The 25,070-nt window shown below is 48.3% G+C and overlaps 13 protein-coding genes across 13 annotated transcripts; 8 read left to right on the top strand and 5 right to left on the bottom strand.

The window, feature by feature from the left end:
• Positions 1-330: 330 nt before the first annotated feature.
• Positions 331-1,308, bottom strand: N7517_003858 (uncharacterized protein; the record flags this gene model as incomplete). Its single annotated transcript, XM_056721588.1, has 2 exons — positions 331-1,225; positions 1,298-1,308. The coding sequence occupies 2 exons, from the start codon at positions 1,306-1,308 to the stop codon at positions 331-333; spliced, it is 906 nt and encodes a 301-aa protein (XP_056577838.1).
• A 1,127-nt stretch (positions 1,309-2,435) lies between these two features.
• Positions 2,436-3,810, bottom strand: N7517_003857 (uncharacterized protein; the record flags this gene model as incomplete). The annotated part of the gene is made up of 2 exons (XM_056721587.1): positions 2,436-2,550; positions 2,603-3,810. The coding sequence occupies 2 exons, from the start codon at positions 3,808-3,810 to the stop codon at positions 2,436-2,438; spliced, it is 1,323 nt and encodes a 440-aa protein (XP_056577837.1).
• Positions 3,811-3,916: 106 nt separating this feature from the next.
• On the top strand, positions 3,917-4,438 carry N7517_003856 (uncharacterized protein; the record flags this gene model as incomplete). Its single annotated transcript, XM_056721586.1, has 2 exons — positions 3,917-4,016; positions 4,038-4,438. 2 exons carry the CDS (start codon positions 3,917-3,919, stop codon positions 4,436-4,438), a joined length of 501 nt encoding a protein of 166 aa, XP_056577836.1.
• A 1,004-nt stretch (positions 4,439-5,442) lies between these two features.
• N7517_003855 (uncharacterized protein) lies at positions 5,443-6,270 on the top strand (the record flags this gene model as incomplete). Its single annotated transcript, XM_056721585.1, has 2 exons — positions 5,443-5,540; positions 5,595-6,270. The coding sequence occupies 2 exons, from the start codon at positions 5,443-5,445 to the stop codon at positions 6,268-6,270; spliced, it is 774 nt and encodes a 257-aa protein (XP_056577835.1).
• A 136-nt stretch (positions 6,271-6,406) lies between these two features.
• On the bottom strand, positions 6,407-7,363 carry N7517_003854 (ankyrin repeat domain-containing protein; the record flags this gene model as incomplete). Its single annotated transcript, XM_056721584.1, has 2 exons — positions 6,407-6,896; positions 6,954-7,363. The coding sequence occupies 2 exons, from the start codon at positions 7,361-7,363 to the stop codon at positions 6,407-6,409; spliced, it is 900 nt and encodes a 299-aa protein (XP_056577834.1).
• A 1,382-nt stretch (positions 7,364-8,745) lies between these two features.
• N7517_003853 (uncharacterized protein) lies at positions 8,746-8,991 on the top strand (the record flags this gene model as incomplete). Its single annotated transcript, XM_056721583.1, has 1 exon — positions 8,746-8,991. The coding sequence occupies one exon, from the start codon at positions 8,746-8,748 to the stop codon at positions 8,989-8,991; it is 246 nt and encodes an 81-aa protein (XP_056577833.1).
• Positions 8,992-9,755: 764 nt separating this feature from the next.
• On the top strand, positions 9,756-11,883 carry N7517_003852 (uncharacterized protein; the record flags this gene model as incomplete). The annotated part of the gene is made up of 7 exons (XM_056721582.1): positions 9,756-10,233; positions 10,307-10,419; positions 10,482-10,705; positions 10,770-11,047; positions 11,099-11,274; positions 11,387-11,681; positions 11,753-11,883. The coding sequence occupies 7 exons, from the start codon at positions 9,756-9,758 to the stop codon at positions 11,881-11,883; spliced, it is 1,695 nt and encodes a 564-aa protein (XP_056577832.1).
• A 242-nt stretch (positions 11,884-12,125) lies between these two features.
• Positions 12,126-14,172, bottom strand: N7517_003851 (tetratricopeptide repeat protein; the record flags this gene model as incomplete). The annotated part of the gene is made up of 2 exons (XM_056721581.1): positions 12,126-13,925; positions 14,005-14,172. 2 exons carry the CDS (start codon positions 14,170-14,172, stop codon positions 12,126-12,128), a joined length of 1,968 nt encoding a protein of 655 aa, XP_056577831.1.
• Positions 14,173-14,552: 380 nt separating this feature from the next.
• Positions 14,553-16,269, bottom strand: N7517_003850 (Aldehyde/histidinol dehydrogenase; the record flags this gene model as incomplete). The annotated part of the gene is made up of 5 exons (XM_056721580.1): positions 14,553-14,575; positions 14,627-14,747; positions 14,798-15,640; positions 15,701-16,155; positions 16,212-16,269. 5 exons carry the CDS (start codon positions 16,267-16,269, stop codon positions 14,553-14,555), a joined length of 1,500 nt encoding a protein of 499 aa, XP_056577830.1.
• Positions 16,270-16,909: 640 nt separating this feature from the next.
• Positions 16,910-17,302, top strand: N7517_003849 (YjgF/Yer057p/UK114 family; the record flags this gene model as incomplete). Its single annotated transcript, XM_056721579.1, has 1 exon — positions 16,910-17,302. The coding sequence occupies one exon, from the start codon at positions 16,910-16,912 to the stop codon at positions 17,300-17,302; it is 393 nt and encodes a 130-aa protein (XP_056577829.1).
• A 404-nt stretch (positions 17,303-17,706) lies between these two features.
• Positions 17,707-18,017, top strand: N7517_003848 (uncharacterized protein; the record flags this gene model as incomplete). The annotated part of the gene is made up of 2 exons (XM_056721578.1): positions 17,707-17,757; positions 17,847-18,017. The coding sequence occupies 2 exons, from the start codon at positions 17,707-17,709 to the stop codon at positions 18,015-18,017; spliced, it is 222 nt and encodes a 73-aa protein (XP_056577828.1).
• Positions 18,018-19,709: 1,692 nt separating this feature from the next.
• On the top strand, positions 19,710-22,214 carry N7517_003847 (GMC family oxidoreductase; the record flags this gene model as incomplete). Its single annotated transcript, XM_056721577.1, has 10 exons — positions 19,710-19,852; positions 19,906-20,059; positions 20,117-20,370; positions 20,432-20,475; positions 20,535-21,150; positions 21,204-21,264; positions 21,316-21,601; positions 21,660-21,785; positions 21,836-22,020; positions 22,083-22,214. 10 exons carry the CDS (start codon positions 19,710-19,712, stop codon positions 22,212-22,214), a joined length of 2,001 nt encoding a protein of 666 aa, XP_056577827.1.
• An 883-nt stretch (positions 22,215-23,097) lies between these two features.
• On the top strand, positions 23,098-24,703 carry N7517_003846 (uncharacterized protein; the record flags this gene model as incomplete). Its single annotated transcript, XM_056721576.1, has 2 exons — positions 23,098-24,613; positions 24,666-24,703. The coding sequence occupies 2 exons, from the start codon at positions 23,098-23,100 to the stop codon at positions 24,701-24,703; spliced, it is 1,554 nt and encodes a 517-aa protein (XP_056577826.1).
• Between the last annotated feature and the right edge of the window lie 367 nt (positions 24,704-25,070).

Here is a 25,070-nt window from a genome sequence, read left to right as displayed (position 1 = left end):
AGTAGAACTCACTGGATAGAGATTGAAGCCAGGGCAGGATCCAAGGCTGAAGAATTAACTTTCCTCAAACGATGCCTAGAAATGCAAAACAGCAAGTAGTACGTAGAAGGCTACTAGAATTTCAAATTGATAAATCCGCAGCGATTATGCGACAGTGCAGTTCTCGTTATTTTCAAATAAAGGCTTACTCAATTGGCTCAGGGAAGCAAGTCGGTTCATTCAAGCCCACAGAATAGTGATGATATAAAACAATACACAGATACATCATCTTCCGATACAGTTTGTGTTGTTTTCTTTGACTCCATCTCTTCCCTGATACAGGCGAGCAGCTCAATATTTTGAATCAAACGAAAATCCACCATGACGGGGCCGGGTTGGTGCCACCCTGATAGATTTATTCTGTGTGAATGTAGGCTGGGTGAATGCAGGTTGGCCAAACACAGGTTGGCTGAATACATGCTCGCAGAATGGAGAACTAGCGAAGCGTGACTGATTAAAGGTGGGATTTGTAAGAGCGGGCCTGCCGGGGATGATCGAGCGTGGTTCTGTGGAAATTCGCTGCACTCTATCCAGTAATGACATGTCCGGATCAATTGGAGCAGATCTTTCTGAGGCAAGCTCGTAGAATGGGGAACAAGCGAAGGGTGACTGGTTAAAGGCGGGCTTTTTAGGAGCGGGCCTGCTGGGGATGATCGAGCGTGATCTTGTGGGAATTCGTTGCACTCTATCCAGTAGTGACGTGTCCGGAGCAATTGGAGCTGGCTGTTCTGTGGCAGGCATGTTTGTTCTTATGTTCACATTGTTCATGGTGATACGCGAATCCAAGGGAATTCCTGCATTTCTGTGCAAGCCACTAAGGGCAACGTCGAGTTGAGACAGGATGGCAGCATTAAGTGAGGTTGTAGTCACCAAGGGCCCAGGGTTGACGACAGGAAGGGTTATATTGACATCTTGAATGGTCTTGCGAGTGCCATAACGCTGTCTTGCCCATATATGATGAGGGACAAATAGCCGGCAGCGTCGCCACGAGTGACCAATCTCTGCACATTTCCGACAGAACGCAGTGCATGCTCCAGGATGTTTTTTTGTCACAACGATGGCAACGGGGGCGGCATGTCCTTGGGTGGGACCTCGATCCACAGTCCTGACAAAACGGGAGAGGCCTGTACCTGGGTCTGTAGTCATCGTAATCATCAGAGTCTTCACCTCCATCAGCTCTAGGACGCTTTTTTGCAGACCTGAAGATTCTGTCATTAGTGGATGGTCTTGTATAAGGCTTTGGATGAATGTCACTCACCTTGGTTCCATTGTGACTGCACGCGGAGAGGCAAGGGAGAAAGTCACGAGGGTGCCGGGGGTTTTATGTACTTGGACAGCTCTAACGAGGAAGGTGCAACTCTGTCACATGATGGTCGAGCCAAACGGGAAGGCACTCTCGTCACAGAAAGAACAAGAAACTGACAGGTGAAAATTGATAGGAAAGAACTGACCTGGTAAAGAAATTGAATGACTTGCAACTCTGATCTTAGCAGAACCCTCAATATCTGTTTAGCTTGTCTCCAATCAGAACACGATGTGAGTGATACAAATATATAATGAAACCAAACAGGAAGCCAGCCGTGGAACTTTGGAAGTTCTCAGTTGCTTATGAAAGACCCCTAACAGGTCCACGGTTATCTCCGTTGGGTCATCTTTCAGCTGTTTTTCACTGAGCCTGACTTCTTCATTCGAGTGATACCAGTTCAAGATGCCATGCAAACCTCAAAAGGCCCTGACTAATAACAAATGCATCCATATCCAGGTACACTATTCAAGGCCGTCATGGCAGAGCGAGATATTTCCAACTCCTTTTTGCCCTAGTGATCACTCTTCTTTCGGACATCCATCCACTCCCTCATAGGCTCCTACTTGCGACATGTATGAAACTGTCCGACTCCAAGGCCCACTAAGCCTTGATTATCGCTAGTTATCTATAAAAGGGCCCTCTGTATGGTTTGTGCTTTTTGTCGCCTTTGAGTACATCGAAAAAGAACCAAAAGAGCATCGAAAAGAACATCGAGTTATGTCTACAACTCTCGTCCCTAATCTTATCTTAGGCCGAATCGATCAGATTCTCAAGTCATATTTCGTCAAGGAAAGAGGCTGCATGGGTGGCTGATTGAAAGGGGACGGGCGACATGTCTTTAGAAAAAGACAATCATCTAGGATATACAGTAGTACGGCAGTCTGTCGCCAGCGCACCAGGCCAGATTCAGCAGTATAATGTCTAGTATGATTGTTGTATATGTCTGAATACACGGAGTGCCACCAAGCTAACACAGCACCAATCTAACATGAGTGCATCTATGTCTTCAACTCCTTAACATTAAACGTGGCTAAGGCAAAAAGGAGAAGACATTCCCAGAAAACTGTCCTTTTTGCACATAAGAACACGATTACAGCGTGGCTTGGCAGTTATTGACGCAGGCATCGAGCGTGATATGACAGGAGTTTGACAGATATGTGGTTCCGCACTTGTCGACACCGTCATGTTCCTTCATGTAATTAACACTAATTAATTGTCAGTGTGAGTTCGCAGAGATTTATAGGGGTATCAACTTACGCGGCCTTGATCTGCCGTCCAGTCATGCCAAACCCATAGTTATCATTATCGCATGTAAACATGGCAGCACAACCGGCTTGGCCATTCGATGCAACCATGAGGCTGCCACTCCATGTGTAAGACGTGTAAGATGAATAGATCGTGTCATCTACATACTTCCCGTACGCTTTGTCGCAGGAGTCCTGGACTTTGTTGCATGGACCTGAACCATCGTGGTTACTGCTGATCTGGGTTGGCGATGCAGCTTGCAGTGTCACGGGTGTGCCCGCACCCTTCGTGGTAAATATACCGTCTTGGGCGAAATTTTCCTCGATCCGCGACGGATACGCGAGTATTTCGCCGTTCATTGAGGTGGTGGTGAAAGGCACAGCCGTCGGTTTAGGTCCAACCTGACCGAAATCGAAGTTAGATATTAGCGGAAGATCGCCAAACAATGTCGATGTCGAGACCGGTGGCGTCGTGCTTCCGCCAACAGTGAATGTCACAGCTGTCAAGGGCAAGGCAGAAGATGGAGGGGTGGATGAGGCTGGGCCGACATGGAATGTCACAGCTGTCAAGGGCAAGGCAGAAGATGGAGGTGTGGATGAGGCTGGGCCGACATGGAATGTCACAGCCGTCAAGGCCAGAGGTGTGCTCGTGGGCGTTTGTGTAGTGGCGGTACTCGAGTCTGTGACTTTGAGATCACATCCAGTGGTTGTGTGGATCTCAGTTGACGTAGTGCAGGTTGACGTCGTTCTACCTAACGTGGTGATGGGGGCACAAGTGACAAACTCGGTGGAGTAGGTCGAGGTAGACGAGGACGTGCACGAAGCCGAGCTGCTTCTGCTACTAGACTGATCACCGTCCTCGATGGCCCCTTCATCAATTGAGGGCATGCTAGCACTCGAAGAACATGCGATCAGGCATGGAATAGTAAGAGCACCGGGGAAGCCAGGGATGTTGAAGAATGTGCCTGGGTGTGGGATTCCCCATATGCCAATACCAGCAATAACTGGGATAATGGTTTGGTGGCCATTCTCGGTCGTCGTCAAGACAGTGTTGCTCGCTGAGAGAAATTCTGTAATGCTGCTCGTGCGCAAGCCATCTGGCGGAGTAGTATAGATCACCAACGGAATAATGGGTATGCCCGATGTTGTTGTCATAGAAGTTGAACTGGCTATCCCCGACAGTGATGATGTGGGTGGAGCACCCGCAGGTGGCCCTGACATGCTAGAGCTAGATGACCCTGTGATCATTGAAGAACTTGATGTCACATCGGCGTTACTAGAATCAGGTGACCGAGAAGATTGAGAAGGGCCTGCATATGCCGCAGATATGCCGGACCCTGGCTTTGGCAAAGTGGATGAGCTTGAGGTCACCGAAGTACTTGATATCGTCGAAGAACTTGATGTCATATCGGTGGTACCAGGACCAGGTGACCGAGAAGATTGAGAAGGGGCTGCATATGCTGAAGATAAGCCAGAGCCTGGCTTGGGCAAGGTGGATGAGCTTGAGGTCACCGAAGTACTTGGGATCGTCGAAGAACTTGATGTCATATCAACCTTTCTGGAAGATGTGGCAGGCTCTCTGCTTGAATGTGGCGAAGATACGCTGGAATCATGTTCGGGAATGGTAGACGAGCTCGACGCGACCGAAGAACTTAAGGTCGTTGAAGGACTTGATGCCACAATTACATTGCTGGTTGACAAAGTCAATTTTCTGTCTGGCTGTGGCAATAAAGAGGATTTAGAGGAGTCGGATGGAATGACCGAGGATAGGGCAGAAGAATACGCCGATGAGGACTCGGACGAGGATCTCGAATGCCCTAAAGACAATTCTGCAAATGATGAACTTTGAGTACTTTTTTCTCCACTGCGCGTAGATCGAGTGTGCTCAGGAACGGAAGAGCCATGACTCTTCGTGGTCGAGAAGGTGGTCGAGTGTTTACGGGAAATGCCAGAGGAAGCACCAGGTAAACACACAACTTGCTGTGCCAGCAGCAGTATTAACGAGATATGAATCAGTACCATATTTGCACTCACAGATTCCGAGATTCATGAAATGGGAGAGGAGCTGGGGTCATCTTTTTCTAGTCCCGAGGTCTTGCCGAGAGACTTCTAACATAGGGGATAAGTCTACCAAAAATAAACCAAGAGTGGCACCTAAGATAGAGACCAACCAATCCTCATCGGAAATGTCGATGTGTATATTTCTGTGTCATCTAATTCCAATTTTCATCAACTGGAGTTTCTACTTCCGGTGGCATTTGGACCCGTTTTGCATCAGCCAGTATGCCGAGCCGCTTAATTAAGTCCAGGAGAAGGTAATGGATGCAGAGTTTCACGAAAGTGGAAATGGCGGAGATTGAAGACTGAGACACCCATAACCGGTACTAGCACGGATTGAAATGAAGCAAAGGGTCTGTGGCATACAAGGTACGGAGTAGAGTGCTGACAGATCTGCGGAAACGTTCCAAGAAAGGGACATGTGACTGGGGCTAAAGGGCTCCACCTGATGGGGCTCAAGCTCTTCCATCCAATCAGCGAGTAGCTTTATATCTGACATGTGTTACTTGGGACCTATTGCCTTATTCGGACATCCTGAACACTTGTATCAAGTTCCTGATTAGGCTAGAACGGGACGCTATGGCATTTCTAACCTGGAAAAATATCACATCTTCAGTTAGGAGCGATAAAAAATCTAAATTTGGCCCCTATCTTTAACAAATTTGTTTATACTATTTATATTTAAGCCACCCATATGCCAAAGGGAATTGCTGAGCATAGAAGTTTATTTACTGGAGGCTGTCCGCAATTCCCCTCTTCTCTGTTACTGCAACATTTTTAAGAAACCTGCTCGCAATGGATTTCAACATGGGCAACAAAAGGCTCATGGCCTTGGTCCTGTTTTTCTTCTCTTACCTGACATTCTGCTTGTCGGTGCCCACAAATCCTTTTGCGTGAGTCTATCCCACTATCAGATGTTATATAAAGAGCAGGACTGACTGAAAAAGTTCCCTATCCGACCAAGCTCCCAAGCGTATACCATCAGCTCGGTCTCTAAATGCGCACCATCGTGGTTTCATGAAGCGCGCGGACGAAACATATGCACCATTTCTCGCTGATCTTGCGATTGCTACACGAGTCGAGCAAGAGGATGAAAAGTTCATGGCGTTTGGGGCAGACTCCGCCATCCTAGCTAGTGACGGCTTTTCGGGTTGTGTTGGGGTGGTAATTGCGTCCAGCCAGGGTGCCATCATTGCACATTACACCGACACTGAATCGGGAATGAACCAGGCCAGGGAAAATCTAGCCCGGCTAATCACGGAAAATAAGAAGGCATTATGGGGAGCTCAGGCGTGGATCTATGCACACGTCAGACTGGAGGATCCCAGCACATATGTCTCTGAAGCCAACAATCTAGCCTTGGAAAGCATCGTCGAGGACAACTTGAATATCGTGCCTACCCGGGTAAAATACATCGAGCCGGAGGACACACTCAACGACCTAATGGAAGGCCCACATGCCGAAGATTATTTTGACGGATTGATTGAGCCGGAATTATTATATGGGGCGGTCATGGTGAAGCATCAAGGAGGAAAGTCGACGAACGATGTTATCTTCATCAATCTAGATTGGCAGAAGGCTGCTTCTGATGCTTCTATTGCAAGGGCTACGCAGCTTTTGTAGATCCAAGTATAATACTTGGGTCAAGTTTGAGCCATCACGGTATAGAATAATATATAATGTATACTCGAGCGGCTACCTTGTGTACAATGAAGAATATATACAAATTGAACAAATTGTTGGCAAACTTAGTTTTCAATTACCCTTCCCAGAACCGCAGAAGGGAAACTGCCTCCTGATGCTCGCGTTTGTGTCCCCTCTCTTCAGCAGTGCAGGCCAGCGTGTCCGGTAATTTGGCATCGGCACCCCGCTCCAGTAAAAACCGCAAACAATCCAAAGAATTCGTCTCCGCGGCAATATGCAGCGCCGTTGCTAATCCATTTGACTGGCGATCAGCGAACATCTCCATGTCGTACTCGAACTCTCGTTGGTTGATCGGGAAAGCTTTCTCATCCAGCAGCCATCGCACAATCTCCATGCGCCTTTCACTCGGCCCTTTAACAGCCGCCTGCAGAGCATTGCTCCGCGCAAAATCTGCTCCATGGTCGTCTAGAAGTTTGAGAGTGGACAATGATGCACAGCAAGCAGCATGGCTCAGTACATCCTTTATCTTGTCCTTACTTCGGGCATTGGGATTTGCCCCATGCTCGAGACACCAGCGTACCCGGTTCTCGTTGCTGACAACCTGCCTGTGGAGCTTTGTTAATATCATTTTATCACAAAACAGACAACCAGAGATGACCAACCGTAATATAGTACAGATGTTGTTTTGGATGGGTTGGTTGATATCCCACCCATGTGAGAGAAATAACTCCAAAACGTCAAAGGAATTCCCCATCATGGCTCTCTGCACGGCTCGGGAGGTAATGGGGCAATCTCGCTGCTCCAGAAGGTACTCGACGACGTTGACCCTATTCTTTTGCGAGGCTTCGACCAGAATTCGATTGCGGATATACCAGTCCGTGTGGATCTTCTTGGTGTTTTCCTTGGGCCGATTCAACTCGTTGAAAATTTCAAGCTGCTCGGATACCAACGGCTTGAACCAAAGATGATCCCTGCTGGTTGCTGGCGCACCTTCCTCAGTGCGCTCTGTGTCCCAAGTTTTGAAGTGATTCTGTAGCTCCCCAAGTTGGCCATCTCTAGCTGCGGCTAGCATCTTTGTAAAGAGCGCCTCACGAGGGTTTTCATCGCTAGAGATAGCCATAAGAACTTTGATCCAAGTTCTTGCAAAGAGAAGAAACAGGTTAGATTACACAAGAAATGTTGATTTCCTTAGTGTAATGAGGATCATACGATTTGCCTTTTTCGGGGATTTTAATTGCAGGGTCCTGTGTAGTCCATCAGTGAAGCAATGTGTGTGCACTACGTATGGATGTCATATTTATACCGGAAGCCACGTGGGCCCCCGGGCCGTTCATGGGTGGGCACCTGCTTATGTTGATTATGTAACCCTATAGGGGACCCGTCCACGGGTGGACCCCCGAGGCCCCAGGGCCGACCTCGGGAGCCCTGGAGGTGCTAAGTATTAGTTCACCACAGCCTACCTTAGCAGAATACAGCCCTAAATAATTGTGAATTTTCAACTAACCTCAGCCTCTTACTAAGCTGGATTTATTTCACATGCGAGCTGCGCTGACAAACAAGCTTTGCAGTCCGAACACATAGTAAATGCCACACCTTACAAATAGATATCTCAAAATCGCTTTGTCTATATGAACTTTTCCCTATAGCCCAATGTTTTTTATATGGTATCTTACCGGTTTAGGAGGTTTCGGGAAGTTTAAGAACTTCATGACTGAGATATATATATCCAAAGCACTCAGAGATGTAATCGTCGATCCCATAACCATGTACGGAATAAGTTGTGAATTCATTTGAAATTTAAACATACCACCGAAATTACTTATTAACATCCATGGGCAAACAAAAATATAGCAAAAAGACGTTCGTTGTTGAGATTCAAGTCTAGCATATATTGCATTGACTATTCCCTATGGTGTTTCGCCTGCGCAGCTCGCTTGTGAAATACGATATCGAATTTGATTAGTCATTATAGGGGTGATCCATCGTGTACATTCATTGGAAGTCTGCATATATTGGATGCACTCCCTGTAAATCGTAGGGGAAAAAAGCAAACCTGCATTCCTTGAGTCATCAGCTCAAATTTTAGACAAGTTGAGACATTATCAGATGCCCCTCGTGTTATGATTGGCAGTCTAGCAGACAAGAAGAGGATGTTATACGTATTATGGGGCCACCTGCAAGGGACTTGGCTCTGCCTGAAGCAATCCATGGACTAAGTTCTGCAGCCCAGATGCTCAGTTATTCTGTATAATGTAGCACGTGTAGATCTTGTTGACAGTCGGGGGTATATAAGTTTATAGCGCCAACATAATGTTCAGTATAAATCACATATCCAAGCTATCTACAGAACCAACTCACCACACCTACCAATTTTACCGGTAAGAGCAACCTCACGGCTCTCATGGTATTTACACCTACTAATATAATTCTTCTCTCAAGCCTATCTTTGCCAGTATGAAGTTCTCCATGGCGATTCTTGCAATCTCCGCCACCTTGGCTATCGCTGCGCCTACATTGAACAGCCGTATAACTTCCGAGGGACATGACCAAATGGGAGCTGTCAAGCGCGGTGTTCCCGCACGTCCGGAGAGCGCCAACGAGAAGCGGGGTCTTCTTCTGAGCTTGGAACCCGGTACGATTGGTGATTTATCAAATGTTAAACGCGATGAGATGGCCCAGCTGGAGATTGCCAACGAGTAGCGAGGTCAGCTTCTCGGCTTGGAACTTGGTAAGATTGGCGATTCATTAAAAGTCAAGCGCGATGAGCTAGCAAGCCTGGAGAGCGCCAACTAGAAGGGTGATCTATAAAATTAGTGAAATTGTTCATGATACATAGTATCTTGGTTTGATTACAGAAAAGCAAAGAGGGAACTTATTTAGATTCAACAGTAAGCCTTGTGTTTCTACGTAGCTTACCACAATCCATGGTATTAGTTCACCACAGTCACAGCACTCAACATGACCATTATCCTGTATCTTGCAACGTACAGCCCCAAATAACTGTCAATTTCCAACTAACCTCAGGCTCCTAGTAAGCGTATCGAATGCGATTACTTCATTCTAGGGATTGTTTTCAACCTCGATGTGTATATATAACCGCCATATAGGGGTTCTAATACATCGACCGAGTGAGCCTAAGCCCGAGCCCCATGGAAGCGGCGGCAGCCTAAATAGGAAAGCACAACCACCAGGGAAAACCCGCACATATAATAGGTACACGTATATTTTATTTCAAGTTGCATAGGAGGCAACTGCACCTCATTTAGATTGAGCATCTTCTTGATTATTGGAACCTCAATGCCCTATCCATGGACTGAATGCGAACCTTAATCTTAATTCGACCCCTCTCGGTAACATTACCGGAATGCGGGGATATCAACTTGAAGTTGATATTTCGGTTAATTTAAATATCTAAGCCCAAACTCTTTCCATTAAGTAATCTCCTCTCACCTACTATCTGCACCATGACTATCGACATAATCCCACAAAAACCAACTCAAGAGCGCAATCCACCCCCATGGAACAGCCGCGTCCTCGAAAAACGCGCGACCCAGTTAAACCTGATCCCCTCAGCGTGGCACCTCCCAGCACCCCTCCTATCAAATCCGCCAGCATCAAGCATAGAGATCATCCGCGCAAGCGGTATTCTCTCCGCCGATGAGCTAGCATGGACTGAAACAACAGATATCCGCGACCTCGTCGAGCTGGTCAAGTCCCGGTGTGTGACGAGCGAGTCACTGACAACGGCGTTTTGTAAACGTGCTGCAATCGCACAGCAGGTTACGAAGTGCTTAACGGAAATCTTTTTTGATAAGGCTCTTGATCGTGCCAGGGAGCTTGATGAGCATCTACTACGTACTGGTGAGGTTGTTGGGCCTTTACATGGGGTTCCGGTTTCTGTGAAGGACCGGTTTGATGTTGAGGGGGTTGATACAACTGTTGGTGTGTACTCTTTATTTTCTTTTCTCTCTCTGGTGACCAACGTCGTGTTTGATTGTTGCTAATATTTGTTTAGGTTGGGTGGGCTTGACCAATAAACCAGCCAAATCCAATAGTTCGATCGTGAAGTTACTAGAGGCGATGGGTGCAGTGCTTTATGTCAAGACAAATGTGCCACAATCTCTGATGGTGAGCTCTGTCTTTTGCCTGTCATACGCTTTGATGAAAACTTACTCGCTAAACACGATTAGATGTCCGACTCATACAACCATGTCTTCGGCCAGTCTGTTAATGCTTTCAACCACGCCCTAATCTCAGGCGGTAGTTCCGGTGGCGAAGGCGCCCTTGTTGGCTCCGGAGGAAGCGTCTTAGGAATCGGTACTGACATCGGTGGCTCGATTCGAGTACCTTCTAATCTACAGGGACTTTACTCTATATGTCCGACGACGGGACGAGTACCGTGGGACTGCTCCTTGTATGTTGTTAATACTCCTTAGTGGTATACCAAAAGTATTATCACTACTGATATATCTTGATAGCTTACACCAGCACTACCTTATCCCTCCCGTTGCCGGTCCGATGGCTACATCACTCGCTACGACAGAGTACTTTATGGAGAATCTCCTTGCATCCAGCCCGTGGAACCTAGATCCAAGCGCAGTTCCGATCCCGTGGCGAAAAGAGCTCGCAATCCCGTCAGCGAATCGCAAGTTGAGACTGGGTGTTGTATTTGATGATGGGGTCGTTAAGCCGCAGCCGCCTGTTGCGAGGGCAATGAGCGAGACGGTGGATGCATTGAGAACTGCTGGTCATGAAGGTATACACTCCTTCCCTTAAGTCGAAAAAGTCCCATAATAACCTGTCAAAGTAATCGAATGGGACGCCTCCCTCCACACTGCCGCCACCAATCTTTGGACAAAAGGCATTCTCGCCGACGGTGGTCAGCACTGCCGCTCGCTCTGTCAGATAGTCGACGAGCCTTTAATTGAAGGCATGGTTGTCGGCAAAGAGACCGATCTTCTTTCACACGAAGAGCGAGAGCAGGTAAGACACAAGACACTGCTCACAACGATAACGTCTATAAAAACCCATTTCCCCTCCCCAATACACCAAACCCAAATCAAGCGTATCTATGATTCTAACACCACTGAACCAGTTCGAAGCAACAAAACTCACACTCCAAAATGCCTTCCTGAAGCAATGGGTTTCATCCGAAATAGATGCCCTCCTCATGCCCGTCATCCCGTGGGTAGGCTACAAGCCCAAGACTTGGGTGAAGAGCAAGCAGTGGCTGGGCTATACGGCTATGTGGAATCTGCTGGATTACGCAGCAGTTACTGTACCTGTTGCAAGGGCGGATCGAGATCATGATTATGTCGGCAGTGGAGGTAATCCTGAGTGGGAGGAACATTCTATTAGGAATGAGTCGGATGCTTTTAACTATTTGCAGTGTAAGTGGCTATTTTCCTTGTTTGTTGACTTCTCAAAAGTGGGTTGGTGCTGATTTTTCACTTCTTATTAGATGATATCGACCTTGTTCATGGGATGCCTATCTGTGTGCAGATTGTTGGGGGTCGATTTGGAGAGGAAAAGGCCGTGGCGGTTGGGAAGGTCGTTGATGAGTTGATGAATTCAACCCCCTTTCATCCATAAATGCGGCAGTCACTACCCAGATACTTGGGAAATTTTGAGATAGGAGCAAATGCATTCATGAAACATATATATGAGGAAGTGCCTTTTCCTCTGTGGCTTGTAGATCCCCTCTAAGCAGCCATCAAATGATAAAAAGTAGATACAATGCAGCCAGGCCATACCAGCCACGAACCCAGAAATGCGAAAGATATATCCCATACCTTTCCATGTACGCAACAAAAAAATCAACGATCAACGATAGCCTAGAATTCGAACTCCTTACGGAAGATATTCACATCCATGCCGGCGACAACCTGGTCAGCCAAGTCACGACGGCCCATCTGGCTGAACACCCGACGCAGCGTGTCGTACAGATTCGTGCTCTGGTTCTGGCTAATGTGGAGCATGCGCTCCAGGCGCTCGTCGTCCAGGCCATCCGGATGAACTCCGTCGCTGATGATCTCGCGTGCACGCTCGCGGCCCTCCTGTTCCACGACACGGTGCATGGATAGCGCGCCTAGCAGATGCTGTGCGGCTTCAGGGTAGCAGCCGATGTTAATGCAGGATACGCCGAGGTTGTAGCGGGCGCGCACGAAGTTGGGGTTGATGGTGAGGGCTTGCTCGTAGGCTTCGATGGCTTCTTCGGAACGGCCGGAGTTGGCGAGAGTCGCGCCGAGTCGGTTCCAGAGGAGGTGTAACTGCTCTTGTTGATTGGTGCTGCCGGACTCAGTGGAGGCTAGTGCGGCAGAGAAACAGTCGACGGCCTTTTCGTATTCCTCGGCGCAGTAGAAGAGAACGCCCAGGCCGACTTGTACGTCGGGGTCCATCTGGGCTCCTGAGGGGGAAAGCTGGGCTGCTTGGATGAATAGTTCTGTTACGCGGTCGTGGAGGAGTTGTCGGTCTGTGAAGCCGAGGTCTGAGTCGCCGGATACTTCCTTCGGGTCGATGATTGTTGGGTACTTGTGGGACAGCCAACGCTCGAGTGTGCGGTAGGCGGTTGAGTCGTAGCCCTCGTTTGTGTACGAGACAGCCAGGCCCATCAATGCATCTAAGTTCCCGGGGTCGACCTTCAGGGCCTGTTCCAATGCACGGATAGCGGGCAATTCCTTTTCGTTCTGCGCCTGCGCAGAGCCCAGCATTGTCCAAGCGTGCACATGTTGCGGGTCCTTTTGAACTGCAGCCTCGAAAGCCAACGCTGCCAGTGAAAGATTACCACCATCACGCATAATCTTCATTCCCTCCTCGAACGGATTGCCCACAGCCTGGTAGACGTTATCCTCCTCGAACATATAGTCGCCGAGCTGGGGATCCCGGAAACGAGAGTTAAGACTATCAAAGCCATCCCAGTCACCGAGATCACCAACATGCACGTTATCGGTGACTTCAAAGTTATCTTCCTCGGCAAGTTTCCTGCTCGTTGCGGTCTCAGCCTGGACCCGTTGCCATACAGACTCAAACGCGTCATTGGAGGGCACTGACCTGTCCAAATCATTCAGTTCCGCCTCGATGGCCGCATTTGCCTCCTCATCTGTCCGGGCCTCATTGCCAACCGTCGCAGTCTCCATCTCGGCAAACTGCGCCTCCCAGTTCTCATCGTCGAGCTCCACCATCCGCCCCTTCCCCTTATCCTGTGTCTGTCCTTCCATAGGCCCCTGCTGCATCCCCATCTGACCACCCATCATAGGCTGCATCATTCCCATACCGCCCATACCACCCATAAAGCCACCGCCCATGGCCATCGGTCGCTGGTACCCGGACATCATAGGCGAGGCGTTCACGGCAGCAGGGCTCGACGTCTGCGGCATGCCCATACGGTTCTGTTGTTGGAAGCGGGCGAATTCGGCAGGATTGAACCCAGATCCGTTGTTCATCTGGCCTGGGAAAGCGGCTTCCATTCGCGCTTGCTCGCCTGAGTCGAACTCCCCGACCCATCCTGGCGACCCTGTGCGGGCCGGCTGCGTTTGGAAATTATCCAGCTCACGGCGCATGTGCTCCATCGCGAAAGGCTGCGGCGAGGGTCCGTTTAGTTGTTGGCCTGGTTGTTGCATGAAATCGTCCATCATCTGATAAGGGTTTCCCAACGCCGAGGTTAATTTCCATTGCTGTTTTGCTTTGCGGGGGGCTGTAGGCTGTGTTGCTCACCTGGTCCTGTCCGCCCATCATTTGATGTGATCGCATGCCTTCTTGCATGCCTGGCCCCCGGCCTACTAGCCGGTCGCGCTGTAGTGATTTATCATCCTGGACGTGCTTCGTGAATTGGGAGAGAGGGTTCCCCGCCGTTGAGCATTCTGCGCCACCGAGGAACGACATGGTGGTAATATGACGGGTTAAATGCAAGGTAATGAGGTAGAGAATTAATGTAGAAGAGAAATTGGGAGAGAAACAAAGTCAAGGTAAAGGTAAAGGTGCTTTTTCCCCCGGATATCTCTTGACGTGGGGGGTTCAAGAGCGGGTTCAAGAGCTTTCCGCCTCTCTCAGCCGAGGTTCCCCGACGGCAGTTTGGAGAGTCACGAGATATCAGGCACCTCAGGTACATCATCGGTAAAAATTCACAGGGTTTACTAATTTTGAGATAATTGAATTGTTCATGTCCTGGCCTATTTTTTTGGCCTCATTTATTTGTTACTATGCATATGCAGTGGCGTTCCCTTTGCTAGAACGTCCCATCGAGTTAGGTCAACCCTTTATATTTAAAGCCAAGTCCCCAAGTTCACTAAAAGACGGTCAGTATTTCGGTTGCCAATATTGTGAGAAAGATACTGACCATGAATCGCCTTTACTTGAGTGTAGGCCGAAAGGGCATATTCACCCAGTTCCCTCCCGATACCACTCTGCTTGTATCCACCGAATGGAATTGCAAAGTGGGAATCTTGTGAACTGTTAATCTGTTGGGGGTCAGCATATATCATAAACAATTATATCTTTGAGCACATACCCAAACCATGCCAGCCTGAATAGCGGAAGCGACCTTATGAGCACGGGTAATGTTTTCCGTGAATAGAGCGGCACCGAGTCCATACTCAGTATCATTAGCCTTCTCAATCGCATCCTTTTGGTCCTTGAAAGACTGGATAACGACAAAGGGACCAAAGACCTCCTCCCGCACGGGGGTCATATCGCGATTGGTATCTTTGAAAATAATGGGCTTGACGAAATAACCCTTGGCATCCGAGGAAGGCTGATCATCTCCAAGAACAAGCTGTGCGCCTTCACGCTTGGCAGTCTCGAGATACCCCAGAATGCGACTCTTCTGCGCAGCAGACACCTGAGGTCCGTGGTTCACCTTGGGATCGAATTGGCTGCCGACGATGGAGTTCTCAATAGTGTACTGCTTGAACTTCTCGACGAAAGTCTCGTAGATGCTCTCCTGCACATAGATGCGCGAAGTGGATGTGCAAATCTGACCCATATTACTCATGATGCCGACGTGCGACCACTTCACTGCTTGGTCGAGGTTGGCATCCTCGAAGACGAGCAAGGGGCTCTTGCCGCCTGTCTCGAGGGTAATGGCCTTAAGGTTCGAAGCGGCCGCTTTCATAATGGCTTTTCCGGTGTTGGTGCTTCCGGTAAAGGCGATCTTATCCACGTCCAGGTGTGATGCCATAGCGGCGCCGGCAGTGGCACCGGGGCCATTGACAACGTTAACCACTCCGGCGGGGAAGCCAGCTTCTTTAATCAAGGAAGCGAGGTACAGGATTGAGAGCGGGGTTTGTTCGGCGGCTTTGATGACAACGGTATTGCCACACGCAAGGGCAGGTCCGAGTTTCCATGCCGCCATCTACTTAGCATTAGCGTTGCTTGAACTGATTGGGCTTAGAGTTTCTCTTTTGCGACATACCATAACAGGATAGTTCCAAGGAATGATCTGTCCACACACTCCAATAGGCTCATTTCTAGTGTAGGCCAACTTGGCCTCGCTGGTCGGGATGGTCTGCCCGTGGATCTTATCTGCCCAGCCACCGTAATAACGGAAGACAGAGATGACCTCGGCAAGGTCCTCGCCCAATGCCTGCTCGTATGGCTTGCCGTTATCCCATGCATCGATTGTGGCGAGAATGTGCTTGTCGCGATCGCAGAGGTCTGCAAGGCGAGTCAATAGTTGACCTCGGTCATACCCAGCCAGAGACTGCCATTCTTCCGACTTGAAGGCATTTCGAGCAGCGGCCACGGCGAGATCGATGTCCTCTGGACCAGCGGATGAGACGCTGGCGATCACAGATTCATCGAAAGGGTTGACAGTTGAGAGAGTGTCGCCGGAGATGGAGGGAACAAATTCATTGTTGATGAATAGTCCTTTTTTTAAAATTATCAGTCATGGAACTTGAGCCTTTGAGGGATTTATTACTCACCTGTAGGTTGTAAATAGGAGGTCTGGTTAGGAGCCGTTAATTGGATAGGTTGGGCCATTGTGGAAAATAGATTGGAGTTTCTGGGGTTTGCAAAATCCTAGACTTGATGGCTTTATACTTGTAGTCTTTATAGACACTTAGTAAACCAATTTCGTTTTGTGACAAAGAGCGATGTTTTCTGGGGAAAAAGCCAAGCAAATTTTAGTTTGGCCTATCTTTTTGCCTATTTGGGAAATGCGGAGCTCCATAGATGAGGGGACCCGCCATTTTGAGATCCCCGAAGATCCCGAGGATGGAGGTGCTTTGACATTCCCATCACTTGGGCCAAATACTTACCCATTCAGGGCATTATCGTGTAGAATGCGGAGCAATATGCCCTCCAAGGCAAGTATTAAGCCCATCTACCCTCCCGAGGATCTGTTCAAAGGCTGAAATCTTGGCGTTTCTCTCAAACATCCACAATTGATACAAGATTGCATATATGTCTTTTTAGGTAGTTTGAAGGGCATGGTCAGAATAGTTACCATATCTGAAATGCCCCATTTTTCTACACATTCTCCAAGAGGTATGCCTTGAATGGCCGTTTAAATAGTCTGGCTACGTCCACTCCTTTCGTGACTACCTAGACTCCCTATCTACTCTATATCTCCTTCATTCCTACCTATCGCATCCATCTTCCATCCGCCAATAAAGCAAACATGCAATTCTTCAACTACGCCGGCACCGAGGCAAACTCGGAATCCTTCCACTACTCGCAAGCAGTCCGCATCGGAAATACTATCAAAACCTCTGGCCAAGGTGGCTGGGATGAGAGTGGCAATGTCCACCCTGACGTCGAGCAACAAGTTGCTATCGCTTTCGAGAATGTCGAGAAGGCACTGAAGAGCGTTGACTCGCGTATGTCGTGGGAAAATGTTTATGCAGTGCGCAGCTATCACCTCAATATGGATCAGACTTTTGAGGTAGTCACCAGCAATTTCAAGAAGGTTCTTCCTGGTCACCGACCTATTTGGACTTGTGTGGAGATTGGAAAGCTTGGAATTGAGGGAATGGTGATTGAGATTGAGGTCGAGGCTCATTGTCCTTACTAGCTGGGTTCTTTTTTCGGGCTTTATCATCTGACGAATTCATGTATATAACTTTCAAATGAAAACTTCTATCTTCACCAAATATCATGTTCAATGGTAATTGTGATTGTGTTGACCTCTTGAGATAGAGGCAAAATAATCCGATATCGGAGCGGAGCCAAGGTACATGTGGCACTTCCATTTTAATGCTCACCTCTTGCCGCTTTATGACCATTGAGTATAATTGAGCACGGCCCTGGACCAAATTGATAACCGGCCATACATATATGACGCTAGTTCTGAACGCGCATTTCCCTGTTCTTCCTGCTAAAATCCATCCTTCAACACGGGCAATTTCGAGTGGCGCATAATCAGACACTGACCCCGGTGAGACCATACGTCTCGCCGTGGAACGATTTCGGAGCAACATGGAGTCTGCGAATCCGCAGTTCATTCAAGACCGCGTCGATGAGATCGAAGTATGCATATTTCGACCGAAGAGGAAAAATTTAATCATATAAGTGACTACTAGTGGGACTTGGGAGAAGAGAGGGACTCGGGTGACTAGAATGATCACGTTCCTAGAGACGTTATTCGGCAAGTACGCGAAACGGAAAATGTCTCGCGATTAGAAGACATGAAGACCATACTTCATGGGCATATGGATGGGGTCATCCCGTCAACGCTGGTGACAGATGAACGGCGGCACACGCTGGATTGGACAGGATTAGGGGGATAGAATGGCATGCCATCAGAGGTGACAGATATTCCCGCGTTCGGGGATACTTGCACTCACAAGTCAAATAGAGGGACCGCTGAGCTTGGTCGTGAAACCAAGTCGGCACACTGGAGTGCAAGAAGTGGAGGGATGCGCCGTGTTACTATGGGAGAGGCGCCAGTGGGACGTCTGGGCATGGGTGGCAGACTACTTCTTACCTCTGCGACTGGGGGGATCATTGCCGTAACTCTGGTTAATCTAGAAGTGGGTGCCCGGGGCCCCTGGATTGAGTTGAATCTTACACAAATATAGAATACAATATCTCACTCAGTCAACCTTCAATCAAGCTATCTTTCCTAAGAATATAAGTATGACCATCATGAGTGGCCTTGCATAACCAAGAAGGACAATTTTATGTGCTGTATTGATCTATGGTATATAATTATCCTCATCTTCCCTCCGGTATAATACCTCCAATGGCTTCCATTTGCAGTCATACACAAACCTTCTCCTCTCTTTGCTCCACAACGAGTTCCACTTAGGTTTCGGTTATATCATTCCGTGAGAGCATAGCCTACCAGTGCGTGAAAGTACCATGCAGCTGGTGATGTGTCTAATTTCCCTCCAATAGCAATATCCGCAATATATATCTGCCGCCTCTTCCGTAAACAATTATACCACACGCCAATAAACCTACTCCGCAAAATTACTAACTATTTAGAGCATTGATAGTGCGGGGAGAGAATCTGAGACTAATGCGTCCGCCACATAGGCTGAATCATGCTTCCCGGCCGATCCAAACCCACTGAATCAGATATCATATACTCTGTTATATATTATGGAATTTTCTGGCAAAACTGTCTACTTTCTCTTCCACGATAAATTTTTAGGAAAAAGAAACACTTAAAATGTGACATCAAACAAAAACTTGTCCCCGGCGTATTTGTCTAATGTATCATTGTGCAAGCTAGGGATGTGTACATGTACTCCGTAGATATCCACATCTTGAAATGCAGCACATTGAGATCCAATATTATGATCATTAGCCGGGTTCTTTCAACAAGTGCCGGGCTTTTGACCCCCCCCCGCGCAGTTTACCCTTGTCCAAACCCCGTCGAGGAGGAGGGATAAAAAGGACACTTGGCAGCATCTCACCTGCATATAAACTGCAAGAGCTTGGTCTAGGCAGTCAATTGAGCTGGCGACAGCTATAGGAAATGCGGGGAACTTCCCAGGAAGCGCCATGAGAGAGCGTTTGGCTTTGAGCTGATCGCTGTTTGTGATATGACAGGGTTACTCAACTTGGAAAAAATAACATCAGGATTAGCAGTTTCTCCTTTAATGTGTTTGCGAAGATCATAATTGTGTCATTCTTACCATGCTGATATGATTTATTTGATGAGGGAGAGTTAAAACAAATTCCTTGGAGTGCATCAAGGATGAACGCACCTTTTGACAAGGAGAGCCAGTCAGTCGGGTGTGAGGCACACTTGAGAGTTTGAACTCTTTCTCCGCGCGCGGGGTTAATGTATAGGCTATTGGCTGTATATGTGACTTGATTTGGAGAAATTCCCTCTATAGATACTTCCATGGGCACAAAGACACAGCTATATAAGGCCCCTCTGGGAGGTCTCATCAGATGTTTGATCATTCCCTGGAGCACTTTCTTCACAACCTTTCTTGATTTTTTGTCTTGTCAACACAATCAGAGTCATGACTATCCCAGATGAGGTTGATATCATAATCTGCGGTGGCGGCAGTTCGGGATGTGTCCCAGCGGGCCGCCTCGCGAACCTTGATCACAGACTGTCTGTGCTGTTGATTGAGGCAGGCGAGGATAACTTGAACAATCAATGGTGAGCATGTTATGACTACCACTTTCAGGGAACGTATTCTCATCTTAACCTAGGGTCTACCGCCCGGGCATCTACCCGAACAACATGAAACTTGATTCGAAGACGGCATCGTTCTATCACTCCAGACCATCTGAGCACTTGGATGGTCGTCAAGCTATTGTTCCTTGCGCCAATATTCTTGGAGGTGGCAGTTCCATTAATTTTATGGTAAGTGATTCTTGTTTGACATTTCAATCCAGTGGCCCCAAGCTGAACCCATTGAAGATGTATACCAGAGCCTCTGCGTCCGATTACGACGACTTCCAAGCAAAGGGCTGGACAACTAAGGAACTCCTCCCTTTGATGAGGAAGCACGAAACATATCAACGTGCCAGCAATAACCCGGAACTGCATGGTACCGACGGACCTATCAAGGTCTCGTTTGGAAACTATACATACCCGATCAAGAATGACTTCCTTCGCGCTGTTGAGACACAGGGAATTCCATTCACTGATGACTTGCAAGATTTGAAGACTGCGTATGATGCCCACGACAGATCGTCCATTATATCCTGCTAACGAAGGGTGATAATGTTGCAGCCACGGTGCAGAACACTGGTTGAAATGGATCAATCGTGACACAGGTAAGAACAAATTTCCAGTTTTTCATCGGTATCATCACCTCTCTAACACTCGGTATCAGGACGACGAAGTGATGCGGCTCACGCCTATGTCCACAGCACCCGAGCCAAGCATACCAATCTCCACCTCCAATGCAATACCAAAGTTGAGAAGGTGATTGTGGAGAATGGTCGTGCTGTGGGAGTAGTCACTGTCCCAACCAAGCCTCTCAACGGTGGAGAGCCAGTTCGCAGGATCTTCCGGGCCCGGAAGCAAATAATTATCAGTTCAGGTACAATGAGCTCCCCGCTTATTCTCCAGCGGTCCGGCTTTGGTGACCCAGAGAAGCTGCGCCGCGCGGGTGTCAAGCCCCTGGTCAACCTACCAGGTGTGGGCCGAAACTTCCAGGACCACTACCTTACATTCTCCGTCTATCGCGCCAAGCCTGACGTCGAGTCCTTTGATGACTTCATTCGTGGAGATCCCAAAGTTCAGAAGAAGGTCTTCGAGGAGTGGGATAAGAAGGGTACCGGACCATTGGCCACCAACGGTATCGATGCCGGTGTCAAGATTCGCCCTACCGAGGAGGAGCTCGGAGAGATGAAGAAGTGGCCGACCCCAGACTTTACAGAGGGGTATGAGTCGTATTTCAGGAACAAGCCTGATAAGCCCGTCATGCATTACTCGATCATCTCCGGGTAAGTATTTTATCAGCTTCATTTTGAATGCCACGATACTAACCCATGAATAGCTGGTTCGGAGATCACATGCATATGCCCCCGGGCAAGTTCTTTACAATGTTCCATTTCCTGGTATGGCACAGATTTACTATACTCAATCAACCAGTGCTGACAGGATATTAGGAATACCCCTTCTCTCGTGGGCACACCCACATCCAGTCGGCTGACCCTTACGAAGTCCCCGACTTTGATGCAGGCTTCATGAATGACAAACGCGACATGGCGCCTTTGGTCTGGGGATATATCAAGTCCCGTGAGACTGCCCGACGCATGACCTCGTATGCCGGAGAGGTCACTGCTATGCATCCTCAATTTGCCTTCAACTCATCGGCCCGGGCGCAAGATATGGATTTGGCAACGACCAAGGCATACGCCGGCACGAACCACATTTCCGCTGGTATCCAACACGGTATGTTCTCATTTCTTTGCAGTGAAGTTATCCCGTCCAGCTAATAAAATCAATATAGGTTCTTGGACCACTCCATTGGAACCAGGGAAGCAGCCTTCGACATCAACTCTCAACTCCAATCGACACGAAGCTCGTCCTTCTTTGGAATACAGCGAGGATGACGTTAAGCACATTGAGAAGTGGAGTAAGTATTGAATATTGTGATTGGCGATCATATATCTAACATTTTTGCAGTTTCCCGTCACGTTGAGACAACCTGGCACTGCCTTGGCACATGTAGCATGGCCCCACGAGAGGGTAACTCCATCGCACCCCATGGAGGCGTCGTTGACGAGCGTCTCAATGTTCACGGTGTCAAGGGCCTCAAGGTTTGCGACTTGTCTATCTGCCCTGACAATGTGGGCTGCAACACTTTCAGCGTGAGTTTTCCTTTTGTTGCTTCCTCTGGGTGTTTTTCAAATACTGACGATTACATTGGTAGACTGCTCTCCTTATCGGTGAAAAGTGTGCAATGTTGGTTGCGGAGGACCTCGGCTACTCTGGAGCCGATCTTGATATGAAGGTCCCTACTTACCATGCTCCAGCAGAGTTCTCCAACCTTTCTCGCCTGTGAGGGGTTTTTGTTATGAGAAACGAAGAAATGTTCTGGAATATTTCGTTCTATTTGGCGAGAAGAAGCAATTCTCCCCTATGCCCATGTCAAATTGAATTAACACAGTTATGCAAATTAAAAATCCATTTTATTTAAAAAAAGCCAGGCTACGGACATGTCATAGTTAGTCACTACAGAAGTGAACATAGGTAAAAAGTAAATAAAAACATTCAACATTGAGTATTCGGTTGTGGCCACCCGCGCGCTCCACTCTGGGAGGCAATATTTTGGTATGCTGTAGGGATCTCTACATAAATGACTAGACTACGTGAGAGATGAGATAACAGGGCGAGCAATTGCCTCACTAGAGGTAGTTGTCTGCCCAAGTGAGCCTCGTGCTGATATCTACTCAGACTAATACCTCATAAAAGCGGCAGGAAAGCCCCACTAGGAAAGGTCCGGTATAGCGCTAGAGATTGTCTACATTTCTACAATAATCGACATGACAAACCTCATCGAGTTAAACCCAATTGGGAAGGTTTTTGGGCAACTCCACTCAATATACCGCCACATGGCAGAGATAAGACTAGCCGAACCATTCCCATGGGCCAGAAAACTCTACCCCGCAATCCTCTAACCGTAACTATAGTAGTTCCAAGCTTAGCCATGGGAATGATAACAGTTCTAGAGAAGATCATAGATACGTGACCCCTATCTAATGGCCTCCTCAGTAAGCCGGGGCAATAAAGATAAATGGCCCAAATGATTTCCCAGACCGGACTAGAACAAAGCTTCTTCTCCAGGTTCCTACAGTGGGGAAGCGGTATAAAGACCAATGCTACATACCCACGGAATGAATCTGCAAATCCATCAGTGTCACTTCGATTCCAAATCGGGGCAATCAATGGAGAAAACAATGGAGAAACAAGACCTCAGCATAGGCTCGTGCGACAAACTCGAAACTCATGGGCTGGGCACATACCAGGATGAGCAGCTATACCAATTGGGGTACAAGCCTCAGCTGCGCCGGACACGCAAGCTGTCGAGCATGCTGTTTATGTCCCTGTCAATTGCCTCAATTCCCTACGGTGTCGGTAGCGCCCTCATCAACGCCGTATATGGCGGCGGTCAACTCTCCCTTTTCATTGGGCTCCTAGTGGTGTTGGCACTGGATACCTGCGTCGCCCTCTCTCTTTCCGAACTCGCTTCAAGATACCCTACCTCGTCTGGTATCTACCACTGGTCATTCCGGCTGCTGAAGACCAGCGGGAGCAGGAAAATAGTCTCTTTTGTCACGGGCTGGATCTGGCTCATCGGAAACTGGACGATATCCCTTTCTGTGAACTTCGGCATCGCTTCTCTCATCGTTGCAACTGTCTCCATCTTCTATCCCGCCTGGACGGCCTCTTCCTGGCAACTCCTTCTCATCTTCTACGCCATCTGTCTTGTAGTTTTCATGATATGCTTTTTCGCCGATCACCTCCTCCCTCTCATCGACACTCTCTCCGCAGCGTTTTCCGTTGTCACATGCATAACACTCGCCATAACCCTCCTCGTCCTCGCAAAGACTGGTCGTCACGATGCCTACACAGGCTTTGTTGGATATGACCCTAGCTATTCTGGCTGGGAGGAGAACTTCACCTTCTTCATCGGCTTGCTACCACCAGCCTACGCATTCTCCGCAATAGGAATGGTCACCTCCATGGCAGAAGAATGCACAGATCCAGAAGTACAAATCCCCACAGCAATCAGCCTGGTACCAGTGGTCGCCGGTGCTGCAGCGCTGGTATTCACTGTACCAATTTGCTTCACGCTTCCACCACTGGCGGACATTATTGCCGCACCATACGGCCAAGCACTACCATATATCATCCACGTGGTGACAGGCTCACCCGCGGCCTCAATTGTCCTCATGATCCTCGTCCTATTCGTCGCCCTTTTCTGCTCCATCAGCATCACAACCACAGCAGGGAGATGTACCTGGGCCTTCTCGCGCGACAATGCAATCCCATTCTCGCATCTCTGGTCAACCACCGTCAGGGATAGCCCGCTGGCAGCGCTATGCTTGGTCACAGCTGTTGAGATGTTGCTGGGTCTTACCTACCTTGGAAGCAGCAGTGCATTTACAGCTTTTGCGTCAGTGGGCGTGATTGCGTTAGCTGTGGCATATGCGATTCCCATCGCGATCAGTTTGTTTGTTGACCGCCGCGTGGAAATTAGTCAGTCGCGCTGGAAGCTGAATCCTCTCATTGGAAAGACGGCGAATGTCCTTGCGCTCTTGTGGATTGCTTTCCAGGTTATTCTGTTCAGCATGCCTATCACACTTCCCGTCACGAGTGAAACGATGACCTATGCATCGGTTGTGTTCGTGGGTTGTGTTGCTTTGAGTATGGCATGGTATATGCTCTATGGGCGAAGATGTAAGAATTTACCTCCCCTTGACTTGAAGATGAAATACTAACTCGGATACAGACTTCAAAGGTCCTCTTGAAGAAGCTGAGCACTCTTAATTTAGAGTTGAATCTATAGAGCGTTTTATTTAGTTTGCATTGACATAGTCTTAAGAATTGTATTTCTGACACTACCACTCCACTTTCTAAACGTAATCAACAAATTCCTATTATCTAAATTGGGCAATCGGAGCCACTTTTTCGACAATCTTGCCGAAGCGACGATTGACATCTACGGGCCAAACCACCTTACAATGTTTTTCAACCCCACACAGGTGGGCCTAGCATATTATGGCATCTCCAATGGTTGACCGCATTGGGAAGGCCAAGGAGAAGGAGCGAGATACGAGAGTATCCCGATGGCCGAATTGCGGGGAAGGCGCGACCAATGCGAGGGCGTTAAACTTAGACCCATCCACGGTACTCA

Source organism: Penicillium concentricum (genome assembly GCF_028827145.1).
Source record: "Penicillium concentricum strain IBT 3081 chromosome Unknown utg000002l_segment0_segment0, whole genome shotgun sequence".
In the NCBI taxonomy this organism is placed as follows: Eukaryota; Fungi; Ascomycota; class Eurotiomycetes; order Eurotiales; family Aspergillaceae; genus Penicillium; species Penicillium concentricum.
The sequence above is the reverse complement of the archived record's forward strand: the minus strand, read 5'-3'. Positions and strand labels throughout refer to the sequence as shown.